The following is an 18,769-nucleotide window of genomic DNA, read 5'->3' as shown; positions in this document are numbered from 1 at the left end:
TAGAGTCTATGAACGAACTCACCCTCAAGTCCCTTAACCAGCACGATTTGCAACTATCTGCTGAGATTGAATACTTCCAGTCTGCTTCATGTGCTTCCACACCCACCACATGCGACGAGGACGACACCGAAGAGTTACTTTTCTGAAGTTATTAATTTACAGACAAACATTGCTGAGTAAATTAGACGAGAAATTTGAGAGAGCAGCAAAATACAGGGAAAAGATTTTGGCTGAAAGGCGGGAAACGATCAAAATTCTTAGACAGAAGGTATTTGAAAAGGGGGACTATAAAAGATAGCTTTAGTCAGGTCTTACAAAAAAAGGTTAGCCGAGGACCAGCGAGAAGCCTTGGAACGTAAAATGAAGAACGCGGAAGAAAAGCGTCACCGGGAATTGCAGAAAATAGTCGACAAGGCACGAGAAGAAGACGAAAAAGTGGGTCATTACATTCAATTTAAAGATTGACGAAGTTGCTTTTATGAACAGTCTTGACATTGAGAACAGGCGTTTTGATTTGAACCAGAAAATGTCTGTTTCAGAGCTCAGATTGCGTGACATGCAAGAGGAAAGGCAGAGACGACAAGACGAACATACCGAAAAATTGGCAGCTGTCACTGCCCGTCGGGAAGAACAGGAGACCCAGCGAATTTCGAAGCTTAAGACACGACAAGAGCGAAAACAGCAACGGCAATCGCGATTCCAGGAAGAATGCAGAAAAAGAAAAATCGAATACAAAGAGTCACAACGCTCTAAAGAAAAGTAAAAAATTGTTTTTGCACGTTATTTTTTTACCCTAAAAGGGTTATATAAGATTTGTGTGTAGTAGTGATTATGTTTATTACTATTTAAATAGAGGTCATGAACTACGAATGGCTGTTTTAAATGCAGAGAAGGAACAAAAACTGGTGGCTCTTCGTGAGAAAATCGAGGCGAAGGTATTTTGGCTGATTCAAGCTTAGGAAAATGAGCGAAAGTCTCGACACACGAACTTAGTCCGCACAAACAGGGCTAATCAACTTTCTAGTATTCAAAGTGAGTCCAAAGTATACAAACCGTGTTGGAGAATGTGCACTGTATGCAACACTGTGGTATGATGTGTCATTCTGTAAGCAGATCTCTTCGGAAGTGTATTTGCTTGACCATTTGGACGAGAAACACAGTGATGTTATTGACCGGGCAGAGATTATCGGTGACGCCGATGAAAAAAGTATTCAAGAATTGTTGGTAGACGATGCTGTGAAAACACACAAAGATCTTATTGAAAATAAATATTCCGACCTTCTACAAAACTATATTGAGGGGTTTTTTAATTGTTGAACGCTTTGTTAGCTCGACGCCCTTATCCGGTGGAAGTATTCCTGGACGGGTGTTCGGCGATAAAAAATCTGTTGAATACAGGTCAGACTTCTTCCTACTGAATTATTTAGATTGGCCTTTAATCTTAAGAGTATTCAGAAAAGGTGTGCTAGTTCTGCATCTGATGATGCTACTGGGTTAGAGAGGAATTTTAACGAGCTTGTTCGTGTGATTAATGTGATCAATTATTTTAATTTTTAGAATACGGCTAAATTGAAGGATCATTTTGGAAAACTTTTTAATGGTTACGGAGGGTTTAAAATATTATTTCATTCGCTAACGAAAGAACATACAATGATTTATTTTCGTTCCCTTTTATCGTCAAAGTATTACGTTTTTAATTTTTCATATTTTTTATAAAAATTAATGATTTTAGACTTGAGTCATTATGTCTTCAAATAATTTACCTCGCATTAGAAAATATTCCAGAAAGTGGTTTAACAGTTTTCATGTCTACTGAACTGATGGCCATAATTCATTTGCTTCTTCAAAAATTTTCAGTAAAATTGTGAATAACATTTTTAGTGGTATCACTCCGAGGAGTGTAGCACATTGGCCATTACAGAAGACTCCTGCTGCATTTTTGGTCTCAAAATATTGGCATTTGTCTTCAAATCGTCTGTAGGTAACGTGGATAATGCTGTAATATCACACGGAATCACCATTTTCACGTTTCTTGCAATATTATATTTTAGTTATTTGATAAATTTGTCGGTTCCTCAGTATATTTCCTGTACACTCAGAATGGTCGAGGATATAAAAAATTGCTTCAGTTTTTTGAAAGCCTCTCTCGATCTTCTTTCTGCCCTTGTGACTTGGTCGAGACCAGCAGGGACATTTCGGCGCCGAACGGACTTTTCTGTTGTGTTTCGTTTGACCCGAGGATTTGAGTCAATTGATCTTTTGCACAGAACTTTGTTGGAATATGAACATAACGAGTTCACCCTCCAGTCAATTTCAAACGACATTTTTGAATTGTCTCTCCTCTCGTTTAGTTTCTTGAATAGCTATGCTGTTTTGGACATTGCTAGTTTACAGGTTGCTTAATGTGTTGTCATATACAGTCTGCTGTGAGTGACGATATAGTTTGGCTTCAATTCAGATATATTGTAAGTAATTTAATGCAATTCTGTTGTGCCAATTCCTCCTCCGATGATTTGCTGCATTCGATAATACTTTTGATCGGTCAATTTGCCAGTCTTAATAACACCAACCAGGCTGATTTATGTGGGTTGAGTTCTTAGGAAATAATACAGTCCGGAAAATCTCCGACCATTCTCCAACAGCTTTGCAATCTGCCTTTTAAATATTTTTCTGATTTTCGCCTCATTGATGTGCTCTATCCGACTTTGATAGCCTGTTGCTATCTCAATGATGAGAATACGCGTATTGTGTCGATTGAACTTAATTGCTCTCAGTTGGCGAATTATGTCCAGGTTCTATTTCAATTTTTTATTTTGAGGAAAAAATGAAACGCAATGATGTCAATAGTTTGGGGTTTTTTTATTTTTGTAGAGGAAAATACTAGTCTTTTTGAATTGGAGATTCGAATGCCTTCTCGTTGTTGGGCTGATGTTATTTCTTATTTTAATAAATAATACATCCTCTATTACTAATATAATATATTTAATTAACACAATCGTGGAGGGATATCAAATAATTATATATAAGCTTTCCGGTGATGAGTATATACAGAATTTGAAATTTTGTTTCAGGAAGAAAACGAACAACATATTATTCGGATTACTTCCGATTAATTGAAAGTAGATTTGTTCTCCGTGTGTGTCTAATATGTTGATTATTAACTAATTTTGATAATTTTGTAAAGATAAATCAATTTTTAGTGAGTAAGTTATCAAAAAAACAAGATCTAAAAATTTTGAAAGACGATTTGAGTACATACTTAGCATCAGTATCTTTGCGGAGCACGTTGTGTTCCTTTGAATAGAAAGGCTGATTTTAGGTATCTGTTATTTTCGATGAATTGGGTTTTATTTTGAAAATGAAGTTTATCACAACTGTAATGACTAGGGCAAGTTTTTTCTAGCACTTGAAAAAATTTTTAGCTCTAAAAAATCACAAAATCTAGCATTTATATTAAAAAAATTAACACTTAAGATGATCAAATCTAGCATTTAAAATTGCAATTGATAATCTTCAAAAACAATTTTTTCCATGATTTCCATGAATATATAAGGCTGATTAGTCTGTAATTTGCGAAATCAGAACTCGGTTTTCTTTTCTTCGAAATCATGCAAACAATTGAACCTTGTAACGTGTACTTAAGATGTAAGATAATAAATTAATAATTAAAAAATTGTTAAATATCACATAGGAAAGCTGACGACCTTCCTTCGGGTTGTCTGGATGGCCTAATTAATTTATTTAATCAACCGTTTGTGATTTTCGGTTAAATAAAAAACGACCTTGAATAAAGTGCAATTACAAATTTTTAAAAACACCTAACCACTTATAAGAGAATTAGAACAAATATTAACACACTTGACCACCAATTGACGGCGAGTTTAGAAGAATTTACGTAGAAAAATTAACTATTTATTAAAAGTGTGTGTTACAGTTAGCTAATCAGGATTCCGAATATCAATAGATTTTTTGTAAAATATTAATGTTTCTATCCCAGCTTAGACACCATGATGCCAAAGGATACCATTGAGCTGTATCTATGAATAATGATAGTTCCAGACTTTCATTTTTGTTTTGTTAATGATAAATACATTTATCTGAACTGTGCTGATAAGATCTATCAGCTTAGCTTCCCGCTTTCGAAGAGAGCAGGAATTAACCAGGGTAATAATTGTTACATTTTTTTTTTTTTACTTATTTAATGTGAATAATAAAAAAGGAAAGTCAACAAACTAATAAATTCTCCCAGCGAGACGGAGGGAACAGCTGTTGCCACGCATGACAGCCAGCAGGATCCTCTGAATGAGGAAAGTAAATTCCCTAGGGTCCTTGGACCGCGAAGAACAAAGATGTCCCAATTTCTTTAGGGAAGTGAGGGTCCCGGAGCCAAAGACGCCGGAAGTCTCGACAACGATTGGCCAAAACCAAAAGTCATCCGTCAAAGACTGATATTTCCGGCACTTCGAAAGCTCAGCCTTATTAGCACGAGACCCAGCAAGAGAGGCCGATTCGTTGATGAAAGACTTTGAGAAGGTATCCACACAAGTGGAATCCCAGACCAAAGGTCTCCCAGAATAAAACGAGAACAACGTAGAGCCGTCCGGCCTTTTCCCGACACCACGGTCGAGACCCTTAGGCTCAAGGACAGAAGGGTAGCCGGCCTTTTCGAGTGAGTCGAGAATGATTCTGTTAATCGCCGAATGGCGTGGAATACGACCCGCGCTTTTCTTGCAGGAGAGGGCATGGAGCCCGTATACGTCCATAGTAGATCCGCACCGGCAGGGGTGGGGACTACAGATCGGAAGTCCGAGGCGGAGGCAAATGCCAAAACGGAGGGCGTCGGAGTCAAGACAGGTGTCCAAATGGGTCGAAGGAAGGCAGTTAAGCCAAGAGCCAGAATGCGGTTGGCGGCTGGCACGGTAACAAGCCAGTCTGTGCTGGTTCAGGAGAGCCTCCAACGAGTCCGCATGATGCTTACTAAGAATTTTATCCCATTCACGTTGGAGGGACCTATCAGAAGGGAACTCAAGCCCTTTTTCCTTCCAAAGCAAAAGTGCAGAATTAATATCAGAGTCCAAACGAGATCCGGCGATTTTTCAAGAATCTTATGGACAAGAAGATACAATCCTGAAGACGATGAAAGGAAAGCGGGAAGAGAAATGTCGAGAGCCGAGCGGAGCCCAAGCCCACCAAAAGGAACAGGAAGTTTGGCCTGACGCCAACCGACATCATCGAACTTGACGTTAAAAATAATCTCGGCTGAAGAACGCACCAGAGCGTCAAAAGACTCCAAAGCAGAGGGAACAGAGAAGCAACAGGAACTCCTTAGGACATAATTGATCCTCGAATCAAAAGAAAGTTTTTGAGGATAAAAAAAGCGGGATGGGGATCGATGTCCACAAGTTTATCACAAAGAGAAGCAAGAGCATTTCTCTTGGAATCGAGAATACGAGAGACCGATTGGTGGTGGATCGGGGCACCCAGGATTTCAAGTTCAGAATGAGAGGTCTGCCTCAGATCGGGCAAGAGGCCACGAAACTGGGCAAAAAGGTCTTCGAAGGTGAGGTCTTCGACGTTAAGATTAACGATTTCAGATTTTAGAGAATTGATTTCAAGACCAATAGATGACAACGCCGGGAGTAGAGATTGCAAGTCGTTTAGCAAAATGTCGGGCGGACCACCAATAGTACAGTCGTCCAAATACCAAATATTAAGAGGGGACGCAATCCTGCGGGCGACAAAGTCCACCGAGAGGGCAAATAATAAAGGACCCAAAGGATCGCCTTGCTGTACGCCACAGGAAGACGAAATGAAAGAATCGCCAGCAACCAAGAGGCTCGGGTTACCATAAGAAAGAAAAATGAAGGGCAGCAGAGAAGGAATTCTGGCCTTGCAAACCTCAAGAAGATGCTTTCTATTGAGCGAATTGAAAGCGTTCTTCACATCCAATTTTAATAATAACTGGGGCCGCTCTGAGAGACGAGCCGATTCAATGAAACACCGGGCAGCGTGGACCGAGGCCTCGCACCCACCAGGTACCCCCACACCCAACTGAATAGGCTGGAGTTCGTCGCTAATAGAAGGAATTACAAGCTTGCATCCGACCTTTGCAAACAAGCGACAAAAAACGTTCCCGACGGCAATAGGTCTGATGCCGCCGTCTTTCTTCCCCAAAGCAGACAGGTTCGCAGAGAAGAAGAGCAGTCTGGCATGCTCGGATATGTCCCCACGGAGAAATAGGTTACAAAGCTTGGCAATGGATTGAGAAAGACGGTTTCCAGCCTCAGCAGTATTGGAGATGAGGTCCATTAAGTGAATGGGACGGAGACCGTCAACACCACCACTACTGTTCCCCCTGAAAGATTTCAAAGCGAACAAAAGTTGTTGGACAGATGAAGAGGCGATCGAGACCTCCTCAGGGGTCCGGGCACAAAAGGCAGGGACATCGCCAGCCGGGTGCTTGGCGCTGAGAATTTTGAGGACATCCGGGGTTATCGAACGGACGGAATCGGAAGACGAAAGAATACGGACCGCAGAGCCGACATCATGCGCCATAAGGCAGGAATTGACACGTTTGCGTAAACGAATACGATTATCTTTAAGAGTAGTTGGTTCATGGGACTTGCCCAGAAGAGGAGGCAGAATGAAGGAATCCTCCATGAACTTATTAATATTTTCCTTGATGGAAGAGGAAAGGGATTTTACCGAGCCCAAGCCTTGAACTGGGGAGCCCAGGGCAAATATGGCGAAGCAAAACAAACGGTTCCAATTCGGAATGGACTGAACACAAATGACTGACTCGATCAAAGCAGACAGAGCCTTCGCCGCGGAAAAACGGGCAGAACGAGGAATTCTTATAGGAATACGATAGGACGCCCGGTAATCACGAGCGAGTCTTAAGACAGACTCTGGATTAAGCAGGAAGGGGTCCGGCGAAGGGATAGGATTAGTAAAATCAGAGGACCCGGTACAGATGGCAGGAGCGAAATATGACGGGGGAAAGAAGAGCAAGCAGAGCAAACCCATCGGGAAAGGGAAGAGGCAGATTTCTTAGAAAGCTTGATGCAGGATAAATGGAAAAAGGCATAACAACGGTCACAACGGATGGTCTTTTTCCGATTATTACGGATATTGCAAACAGAACAGACAGACATAGATATGGAAAATTAGAATTAGCAATAAATGGATTATTGGTGAGATAGAAAGAAAGAGAAAGAGGAAAAGAAAAACAAAAAAGAGAAAGGGAAGCAACAATGGATTATTGGATAGCAAATAACAATGAAAAGAAAAAGAAAAAAGTGCACCACAACAGCAACAACGTGCAATTTAGCTTTATTGTTACATTTGATTTATTTAATTGCTGCTTCCCTTTTTTAGGAGAGCCACCAAACCAAGTAAAACGTGACATCTTTTTTAGTTATTGTAACATCTTTAATAGACCATTCGAGCTTACTGATTAAATCAGTTCGAGGTTGACTCGTCATTAACCCGGCTTCTGAAGTCGACAAAGTCTGTATAGCCGTTTCTTCTGTTTGTATTCCAACTTCAGCTGTTTTTCTAAATCTTGGAACGTTCCATCCTGCTTATGGCTTCAAGGCTGAATTTTTTTATATCTTTTTGGTTGATCTTGGCATTCTCCGAAGCTTCTTTTAACAGTTTTCACGCCAATATTTTCTTATTTTTAACCTTTGAATCTTCTTTGGCTTTCATACAGCCCGATAATTTGCCAAGTGTGTCGAAAACTGCAGTTGACACATTTTTTCATGTTAGTCCTTGCAGTCTGTTCCAGCATATGTGTCGAACAAAATAGACATTTCTCCTGATTTTTACAAAAGCGTGCTATGTCCCAAACCCTTGCATTGATAGCACTAGACTTCCGATTTTTTGTACCTTTGCGCCTTTACATTCGAAAAGCCGATCTTTAGAACTAAAAATACAAACGATTAAGCTTCTCCGTGATCAGAAGTTACAATTTTAATGATAGGCAGTCTCACTCTCCTTTTCTAAAGGCTTTTGAAAGTCATTTTCCTTTCATTTTTCCTTTCGGGAAGTCTTCAAGTCCTTCAATTTTCATCCAATTTGGGTCATCCTTTAGAATTATCGTTACTGGCCCGAATTTCTTATTTTTTAGAGAATGGCCTTCCCTAAAAAGTTTGGTTTCTTCTAATTTATTTAAAAAGTTTTGCACATCTTTTTGATTTTGAAATTCAGTAAACTCTTCTGATTGTCGGCGAGAAATTTGTGCCTTTTTGATCGATTTTATGTTGCATTACGTGTTGTAAATCTTCATAGCTCCGATCGAAAAATTATTGGTTTTAAGCACAACAGTAATGTCGCTTCCCAAATTGTTTTATATTATAAATTTTCTTTTTTTATCTTTATTATTATTTATGTTCACTTTTGAAAATGGACATCGAAAAAAGTTTCCAACAAAAAAATACATCATTTATTCAATTATTAACTAAAAGACAGAACGGATAAGAGTAACTTTATTTAAAGCTTAAAAACGCTAAGAAAAACTGACATAAATTAAATAAACGAAAGTTAGAAACCGAAATGAGACAATATTAAGTAAATGATGTTACAAATATGCCACCACCAGTATTACTGTCAATGCCGGAATTAAAAAACAAATGTTGGAATTTTGATTTCCTTAAATATTTATTGCAAACATAACCTCTTTTAAAGGAATTATCGAAGAATTTTTGTATATCATCGAAGGCATTCTATATTTATAAAACTGCCAAATAAATACATTAATGTCAGAACCGACGTTGGCTGCTAAATAAAATATTATTTAATACAATAGATTAAGTGCATAATTATTAACAAAGTCAAAGACAGCATGTAAATATTTGCGTAAAATCAGAATATATGCGAATATTCGGAACAAAGATTTTAATTTTTTAAAAACGTAGATTGGTAAATTTTTCATCATCTGCTTACTTAATAAGTTAATTTATTTTATAGCATTTTAAAGCACTTTGCATCGCATGATCAACTGCCCAGTTATAAGGCATTTAACCAAATTCTTGAACTTGACAGGTCTATTTGTGTTTTTAATTTTGAAATCGAACTCATTTTAATTTTGCACAAAGGTAGATGTATATGCGTTTCTTTGAGATTTCTCCGATTTGAGAACTTGAAATTAAATTTGGTGATCCCTGTCACAAAGATTCTCACTTAATGAATTAAATTCGTGGCTATTGCAGCGGATATCCATCAGGACGAAAGAGCCACGCGAGGTTTCGTGGCTATTGAAGCGGATATCCATCGCCATTCTCCGTGGCAACACGCATGCGGTACTTTCCGCAGGAGGGTGCGTGCTTTAGCCCCCCGGAATTTCTCCTCTGTACATTCCTAACTTAACTTGTTTTTTTAACTTTTCCATTTTAATAAATTAAATTATGTTATTTTATAGAGAACTTTCCAAAGAGTAATTTTTGTTTTTTTTTACTATGGACATGTTTTTATTTTCGTGTCCAAAAATATTTAACTGATTAGATAGAATGAGTTTTTACTATTTTTAATTTGATTTAACTTTCAAAACAATTACTTGGTTTTTTCTCTAAAGATAGTTTGCAGTTTAGCATCCTTGCATGCCTTGTTGCAAGGTGGTCAACTATTTTTTAAACAACATTGAAGTGATTAGGATTTAAAAGTCATACATTGCAACTAACTGAAGCTAAAATTTGCACGAGACAACAAGATAGTTAATTTTTGATTATAAATTATTAATATTTTTGAATCCCTTGTGATGATAAGGAAGCTCACATTGAAAAAAATAATGTCCATATTGCCCGCAATTTGCACAAATGTTTGAAGGTTGAAATTGCAGTCTTTCCATGTTTTCACGTGATAATAATGCTTCCTTGCAAGAACTACGAAAACTTTCTAATAGTAAAAAATCATGATCATTCTGCATCACAAATTTACAAAAAATATCCGTTTTAGTCACCATTTCCCAATGTTTGTTTATTTTTGAAATTAGACATTGAACTGATTTTACATTTGAGTGTGATTCTTCAAGAAAATGAAATAGCTCAATGTGTTCAAGTGCAAGTTTAGCTTTAAATTCGCATATTTCTTTGAATGTCCTGAAAATAACGATACTCGTATTTTTCCAATTTACCTATTTTACTTATTTAATTATTATGTACTTTTAGCTGGAATATTTCACGTTCGAATTTTTATCGGCGTCACAGAGATTTTTTCTGATGATCGAATTGTTATTTTCTACTTAAAATTTAATTTTTTTAACAAACAGTAAATATATTCACTTGTTTGTCTTGAATTTTCACTAGATTGGAATAAATTGATAATCGGTAATTTCAAAGAAAAAGGAATAGCTGGGTGTCTTGTCCAAATTATATACAACAATTTCAAATTAGTATCCATGTCTTTTTTTTCAGTGCTTAAAACCATACGAGTCAATTCAAAAAGTTTTTCTATATTTTTATTGAATTCTGCATGTGAGAGAAATGGGAGAGAAACAATTAGTTTTGAACAAATGTATTTCTTGTCATTATTTTTAGGTTCGAGTTTATTGTATTCGGAAGTTGCCAAAGATGACAAATAGTTTATAATTTTATATTCATGCGACATAATTTCAGATATGTACTCGTAAAGGAATTTTATCTCAAATATATTGCATTCGTCTATCAACGAGCAGAGTGTTTCCAGTCTAAAATGTAAATCATTCTTTTCACTGTGAACTAATTTTTGCATTATTATCTAAGCTACTTTTTTAATTTAAATATTGAAACATAATTAAATAATTTAAATAACAAATGATACCATACTTGATTCTACCAATGGAGTTCAACAAGGTGACCCTCTAGGTCCTCTCTTATTCTCCCTCGCAATCCACCAAACAACGAGATCGTGTAAAACTGACCTTAACATGTGGTATTTGGATGATGGAGTAATTGGAGGAACCCCCGAAGGCATCTTGGAAACGCTGAAGTCTTTTGTGTTTAATTTCGGAGCGCTGAGGTTTGAATTTAACTGCGGCAAATGTAAAATTGTGAATGTCAACACGGACGAACTTTCCTTTCGGAAGTGGATGACCGAATTCGACAAACTGCTACCTGGATGCACCTTCCCCTCAAAGAAGACTTGATTTTTCTTGGATCTCCTATTTTTGAAAGTGGTATCAAAGTGTTATGAAGGCTAAAATTTCGGAATTTTCCTTTCTCTCTGAAAAATTACGTTGTGTGGATAGCCACATTGGGCTCTTCTTATTGAGGAACTGTCTATCTATTCCAAAGTTAACATACGTTTTGAGGACTGCCCAGTACTAGTCGAAGACTATTCCAAGCACATGAGAGCTTGCACTGAGGACATCCTGAACGTCAGCTTCGATACGCAGTCGTGGAGACAGGCGACTCTCCCAGTTTCCCTTGGAGGGATCGGCTTGATCACCCCGTCAGACTCAGCGCACGGGCATATTTTTCCTCAGTACTCTCTTCCAGAAATATGATCGACACTGTTCTTTCTCAAATAAATGAACAGAGGAATTCATTTGCTGTGGATGATTGCGTCGCCGTATGGGAAAAGCTGGGACTGCCATTGCCGTCTGATGTGACCTGCCAATCGGAGTGGACGTCGAAAGTCCACGCCAATACGTTTTCAAGGCTAAAGGAAACCATGGACCAGATAAGGTTGGCTTGTTTACAAGCGGGTAGCCAGCCCGTAAGCGGCGCTTGGCTAAATTGTTACCCTTGTAATACAACTGGCTGCCTTCTTAATGATGAATCCGTAAGAATTGGAGTCTGTCTACGACTCGGTCTACCCGTTTATGCAAAACACCAATTCCGCTGCGGCGTGTGGACCGACCCCGTCTGAACGGGCTGAGAAGAGGAGAGGTGAGAAATACGCTGGAATTGGGAATGGCAGAGTGTTTGTCCCCCTGGCTGTTGAGACGTCAGGAATACAGGGGCCTTCTACTCGGACCCTACTCCAGCGGATTGGCTCACTAATCGAAAGGGTTACCGGCGACCCGTCTAAGCACCGGTATTTAACCGAACGAATATCTATAGCCATAGTCAGAGGCAATACTCTGGCTATCTGCCAATGACCATTTTTCTCTTGGTTTTTTTTAATAAAAGAAATGATTAAAATATTGACTGAAATTAAATCCTTAAGATTAGTCTGTAGGGCAGCGGTTCTCAAATGCGGCCCCCAGGATTTTTTTGCGGCCCCTCTAGAGTAACTAACTTTTTTAATTTTTTAATAATGTTTAAATTTAATTATTCATTCTTAAGGTTAAACATATCCATAATTGGTGATTTCATTAATCAATTTGAAGCACGTTTTGGGGTACATTTATATAAATTTAATTTTTAGAATTTTAAAGAATTCCTTCCTTTAATGAAAATATTTGCAACTCCATTCAGCGTGGAAATTAAGGATGCGCCTGCAAAGTTTCAACTAGAACTCATTAATTTACAACAGATATAGAACTGGCGGCATTGTTCAAAAATGCGTCCATTATTAATTTTTACGAATTAATTCCTCAAGACAAATTCAAAAATATAACACACAATGCATATATGAATATATCAATGTTTGGATCTACATATTTATGCGAATCAATATTTAGTAAAATGATTTGAATAAAAAATATCGTAACAAACTCACGGATAATCACTTGAGTCAGCTTTTACGAACTTCTTCGACTTTACTTATTCCGGATTTCAAAAACTTAATAAACAAATAATAATTCTAACATCAGTTATGATGTTCACCGTTTCTCTGTTGCCCATTGTTCTGTCGAGTCATTACTTCCTAACATCCATGTCACTTCGCCCGGAAATCTCAAGATTCTGGGTTCCCCGATTTTTCACTCCGGTGTTGTTTCTACCTTATCAGAAAAACATCAAACCTTGCGTCAATGTCCTGTAATCTTGGTAGCATCAATTCCCATTCGGCCCTGTTCTTATTGAGGAACTGTTTCGCCATTCCTAAACTACTGTTTACCCTCAGAAGCGCACCATGCTTTGCCAATCCCGAGAGTCTTTCCAGATTCGACCATGCTCTTAGGACTTGCCTCGAATCAATATGTAATGCACCATTCGACGATCTTGGCTGGGAACAGGCAATACTCCCTATCAGACATGGCGGCATCGGTGCGCGCTCAGCCACTGACCTTTCTTTGCCAGCATTCCTTTCCTCCACACATGCCACGAGCACCCTTGTCCAAGAGATTCTCCAACCCTTTTCCGAATCTTCTTTGGACACAGAGTTAGTCGTCGCAAAAAGCCGCTGGCTTGGGTTGTCTCTTGAGCTCCCTCAGAATCCGCACGCACAGGTCGAATGGGACAGGATCCTCTGCGACCAGAAGTTGAACAACCTCAAGTCTAAGCTTAACCAACATCGCTTGGCTTGCTTATTGGCTGCCTCACAACCATATTCGGGGGCTTGGTTGACCGCTATCCCAATGGGTTCTATTGGAACCTTATTGGACGATGATTGCCTGAGGATCGGCATATCACTGCGCCTAGGACTGAACGTCTGCCGGGAACACCGGTGTCGCTGTGGATCGACCGTGGACCCCTTTGGATTGCACCCGTTATCGTGCCAAAGAAGTTCCGGACGCTTCCCTCGACATACTGCTCTGAACGACATAGTCAAGCGGACTCTGGAAACTGCCGGATTCCCTTCACAGCTGGAACCGGTCGGGCTGGCTCGGGAGGATGGTAAACGTCCTGATGGTCTAACGACCTTCCCATTTGAGAATGGCAAGTCTCTCATCTGGGACGCTACTTGCACGGATACCTTCTCCGTCGAGAACATCTTGACGTCAGCTTCAGAGCCGGGCTCCGCAGCCAACCTGGCCGAAACGCTAAAAATCAAGAAATACAGTGCATTATCTCACCGCCATATCTTTGCCCCGATCGCAGTGGAGACATCGGGAGTCCTCGGCCCCAGAACTAAAAAATTCCTTATTAAACTGGGGGATTTGGCAAGCAGAAGAAGAAATGATCATCGGGAACGGACATGGCTTTTCCAACGCATATCAATAGCCATCTTGCGTGGGAATTGCCATTCCATCTTATCCTCTGCTATTAATTAAATACTAAATAACAGATTCAAATTGACATTTTGAAAATTACTAATATCAGTTTTATTCTGAAGAAATAACTGTATTAAGAGGAGAAAAAATATTTATAAATAATTTTCATCGCGCCCTTAAAATTTTTTATCGCCCACTTTGGGAGACCCTGGACTAATGTATGGAAAAAAAGAGATATAAGTGAGTATCAATTGGGTGTGAATAGAAGAGTCACTGGTGCCGAATATCTCGAACCTGATGTTAATGACACCTTCATTTTAAAGATCGTCGAATTTTTCCCAACTGGAAAGCTTTTGGCTGCGATTGAGTTTACAACTTCTTCATCAAAAATTTGGACTCTCTACATAAATTTCTATTTGAGGAGATCAGAAATATCATTATTGGAACCAGTCAACCCCAGAGTTGGTTTTATACCGGAATAACTTATCTTATTCCGAAAAAGGATAATTCCACTGAAGCCAGTGATTTCAGATCAATTATCTGTATGCCGTGCCTTTATAAACTCGTCACAAAGTGTGTAAATGAGAAAATTGCTGAGTATGCGGAAATATACAGTCTAATCTCTGAGTGTCAACTTGGCACTAAGAGGCATTGTCAAGGTGCAAAGTATTCCTCCATATGTTCTGGCGTCACAGAGTAAAGCTTTCTGTGATTGTCGGCATAGAATGTAGTCAATTTGGTTATATATTTTGATTGAATGTCCATCTGAGTTTCTGCGCTATCCATTCCAGGTCGTGATATTCCTCGCAGCGTGTTGGAATGCCATGTTCCAAATAAATAACTAGTTCGCACAAATATTTGAAACGCTGCTTCATATCATTTTCAACAGTGATTAAATATTCAACAGCCCGTATTTCGGTGGCCCTAAACCTTTCTTCTTTAATTGAGTCTGTCATTTCCGATCCATCCATTCATAATTGGAATCGTTTATTCCTTTTCCCAACTTTTGCGTTGGGCTCCCCTGCTCGTCGCCCCGTTGCCGGTGCCTCCTTTGTTTCTCTTTTGAAAAAGAATATGAGTCAGTTTATGAATGGCTCTTTCGCTCCGTCTCCCTCTCATTTACCTTCTACCGCTAAGCCCTCGTCGAAGGACGGTTCTAAACGTTTACGGTCTCGGATTAACTCCTGCTTAATGTCGCATGATGTCAGCGCGGCTGTTCGTCTCTTGTCATCTTCTGATTCTGTCCGTACAATCACCCCCGATGTTGTTCGCATTCTCAAGGAAAAGCACCCTATTGGAAAACCAGTAACTTTTGATGTGGCCCAACCGCCCTGTTTTCCCTTTTCTGTTTCTTCCAAACAACTTTTGGACGCCTTAAACTCCTTTAGGGGTAACAGTAGTGGAGGTATCGACGGTCTCCGCCCTATTCATTTGAGAGACTGAATTTCCGCCAATGGGGATACCGGGAATCGCCTCTTGAATGCTTGCACTAACTTGTGCAATTTATTCCTGAGCGGCAAAATTTCTGACCATGCTAGAATTTTGTTCTTTTCCGCGAATCTTACGGCCTTGGGCAGGAAAGATGGCGGTATCAGGCCTATTGATGTTGGAAATGTCTTTCGCCGTTTATTTGCGAAAGTCTGTTGCAAGTCCGTTATTCCTTCTATTGGCGAGCAACTGCAGCCCATTCAGTTGGGTGTGGGTGTTCCTGGCGGTTGCGAGTCTTCTGTCCATGCCTGTCGTTGTTTTATTCACGGTTCTACTCGTTTCAATATTCCCCTTGCCTTATTGAAACTGGATGTAACTAATGCTTTCAATTCTCTGGACCGTGGTCATATGTTGGAGGTCTGTCAAGACCGTGTTCCACACTTACTTCCCTTTATTTCGCTTTCGTACTCGCTTCCATCACTTTTAATCACCGGTAATTCTTTCATTTCTTCGTCCTGTGGCGTCCAACAGGGTGATCTTTTGGGCCCATTACTGTTCGCTCTTGCAGTGGATGCCATTGCCCGCGTTAATGAATCGCCCCTTAATCTTTGGTATCTCGACGATTGCACCCTGGACGGTCCGCCTGATGTTTTGCTAAAGGACTTAGCCAGACTAATTCCGGCTTTATCCGACATTGGTCTGGTTATTAATTCCAGCAAGTCCGAGATTGTCAATCTCTCTGTTGAGCCATCCCTGTTTAAGAACTCTTTCTCTCTTTTTTGCAAACTCCTTCCTGAGTTGAGGCAGACACCTCTGTCTGATCTGGAAATTCTGAGGTCACCGATTCTCGCCGACTCAGCTACTCGAATCCTCCTTGCCAAGAAAAATCTTATCGCATCTCTGTGAAAAACTTTCTGTCATTGATCCTCATCCTTCATTTTACATCCTCAAGAACTATCTTTTGATCCCAAAAATTGTTTATATCCTGAGGAGCTCACCTTGTTTTTATGCAACCCAAATGCTGGAATCTTATGATTCCTTGGTTCGGAGGTCTGCGGAGAAAATTCTCAATGTGCATTTCGACGATATTGCCTGGTGTCAGGCTAAACTTCTTGTGAGTCACGGGGGTCTGGGCCTCCGTTCTAGTATGGATTTGGCTCTTCCTGCCTTTCTTTCTTCGGCGTCTGGATCATATCTTCTTGTCCAAAAGATTCTGGAAAAAACTACTGAATCATCGTTGGACTCTGATATTAATTCGGCCCTCGCTTTTTGGAAACGTAATTTCTCTGAAGTCCCTTCCGATGTCTTTTCTCAGCGAGACTGGGACAAAATTCTTTGCCGTCGATCTTCAACTGACTTGGAACCACTCCTCGACCAACACAGACTGGCTTGTTTCCGATCCGCCTGTCAGCCATACTCAGGCTCCTGGCTGAATGTTCTCCCTTCTCCGCTTTTGGATACTGTCCTCGATAGGGATTCACTCCGTCTGGGTATCTGTAATCGCCTTGGACTCCCTGTTTGCAGACCTCACCCATGTCGTTGTGGGGATAAAGTTGACGCCTTTGGGCTACATCCTCTGTCTTGTCGAATGAGCGCCGGCCGATTTCCTCGGCACACCGAAATCAACAATCTAATTCAGAAAGCTCTGGAAAGAGCTGGTTTCCCTTGTATCTTGGAACCAACGGGCCTTGTTTTACGCGGGAATTGTTTTTCAATCCTGCGAGCCAGTTCATAGTAGCTAGTTTTTTTTTGATGATTTCTTTTCCATTTAAAAAAAATTGACGTGTCAAAAAAAATAAAATAATTGTTTATTGATCACGAAGTTGGCCATAGTTGCCCCAGACATGTTCCTTCGACCTCTCCCATGGGTAACCATGAAGCTCAGTTCTTTGGTTCCTTTTCCGATCTTCGCGTTCCAATCTCTACTTATGTAAAGTTGATAGCTCGTGGATATTTCCATAAGGGTCGTACATAGTGAACTGTAAAAGTCATCCAGTTCCGTTCGGTTTTTAGAGACTTTTGGAGAAGTAGCCGCATATACATTTATAATTGTAATTGTCGGTTTAGATCCAGTTTCCAATTGAATTACGCAGATTCTGTCATTCACTTTCTATATTCTTTTTATATATTCCCGAACTTTGATATCCACCGCGAACCCCATTTCGTAGTTGTGACAGTTCGAAAGAAGCAAGATAAGCTCATGGTCAGCATTTTGTTCGTTAAGTCTTTTTTTGAATTTGGTTTCTTGCAGGCAGCAGATAGTGATGTTGTATCTTTTCAGATCCTAGCAGAGTGACCTCCTTTTGACCGACGACTTCAGCTCCCAAACGTTGAAGGATGCTAGCGTGAACAGAGAAATTGAAAAGAGTGAAAAAGACATTAGTGCAATTTGAGATGCGTCACCAACCTCAACCGAAAATCATTCATTGATACCCTGTATAACTCGATCACTCTAACACAATTTCACTCCGACAATCAGAACTAAAAATATTCAAATTCCCCACACAAAAACAGTCAAAATAGTCGTGATAACGTACAATACCTCTTTATCATTTCGCCAACACATTGAAAACCTGATTCACAAATGGAAATGCAAAATGAATGCCCTCCGCTCACTCACTGGAACAGACTGGACAAAACAAGGAATGCTTCATAATCCTATACAAACAATACATTCTTCCAACATTGTACTACGCAAGTCCATCACGGGCGCCTCCGCTGTCAAAAAAACTCCTTCAGAAGTTACAATCAATCCAAAACCAAGCACTCAAAATCATTACTAGTTGTATAAAGTCTACTCCAACCGACCATATGCATCAGGAAACCAACATGATCAAACTTGCAGACCATTTCGACATCTATGGAACCCAATTCTTTGCCTCTGCGAGTATGATCAAAAACCACCCAAGTCACAATCTCACGACAACACCAACCCCTGTCAGGAACATCAAAAACACACCAGCACTCTACTACTGCCGTATCCTAAGCTCATTCTCCAACAAAAACTATCGGAAATAAAAGAACTAATAACTAAATCTTCCTTGAACGCACTAACCGCAAACAATATCCTCAACAATCACCCTCCAAAATAAACTCAACTGAAAAGAATCTCAGCCGCTAAGATTATATTTATATTAAATCCAAGTTTTCGCAGTACATAAACGACATGTGACATGACGTAAAAGACTTTTCTCCACGGCCTTTACAATCGTGGTATCATCAAGATATCAGAAGTTCGGTTTCACTGAGCAAACAATTTCATTAATTGCCAAAGGAAAGAGAAGTGAATCAAGTGGACACTTGACGAAAAATTTCATTCAAAAT

The 18,769-nt window shown here is 39.6% G+C and overlaps 2 protein-coding genes across 2 annotated transcripts; one reads left to right on the top strand and one right to left on the bottom strand.

Annotated features, from left to right (window-relative positions):
* The first annotated feature begins 482 nt into the window (after window positions 1-482).
* Window positions 483-1,294, top strand: LOC115229064 (S phase cyclin A-associated protein in the endoplasmic reticulum-like). Its single transcript, XM_036499093.1, has 2 exons — window positions 483-759; window positions 854-1,294. Exons 1-2 carry the CDS (start codon window positions 527-529, stop codon window positions 957-959), a joined length of 339 nt encoding a protein of 112 aa, XP_036354986.1. The 5' UTR covers window positions 483-526; the 3' UTR covers window positions 960-1,294.
* A 4,031-nt stretch (window positions 1,295-5,325) lies between these two features.
* On the bottom strand, window positions 5,326-7,026 carry LOC115229063. Its single transcript, XM_029799488.1, has one exon. It carries the CDS (start codon window positions 7,024-7,026, stop codon window positions 5,326-5,328), a length of 1,701 nt encoding a protein of 566 aa, XP_029655348.1.
* Between the last annotated feature and the right edge of the window lie 11,743 nt (window positions 7,027-18,769).

The sequence above is a fragment of the Octopus sinensis genome, unplaced genomic scaffold (assembly GCF_006345805.1).
Source record: "Octopus sinensis unplaced genomic scaffold, ASM634580v1 Contig11667, whole genome shotgun sequence".
Classification (NCBI taxonomy): domain Eukaryota; kingdom Metazoa; phylum Mollusca; class Cephalopoda; order Octopoda; family Octopodidae; genus Octopus; species Octopus sinensis.
The sequence above is the reverse complement of the archived record's forward strand: the minus strand, read 5'-3'. Positions and strand labels throughout refer to the sequence as shown.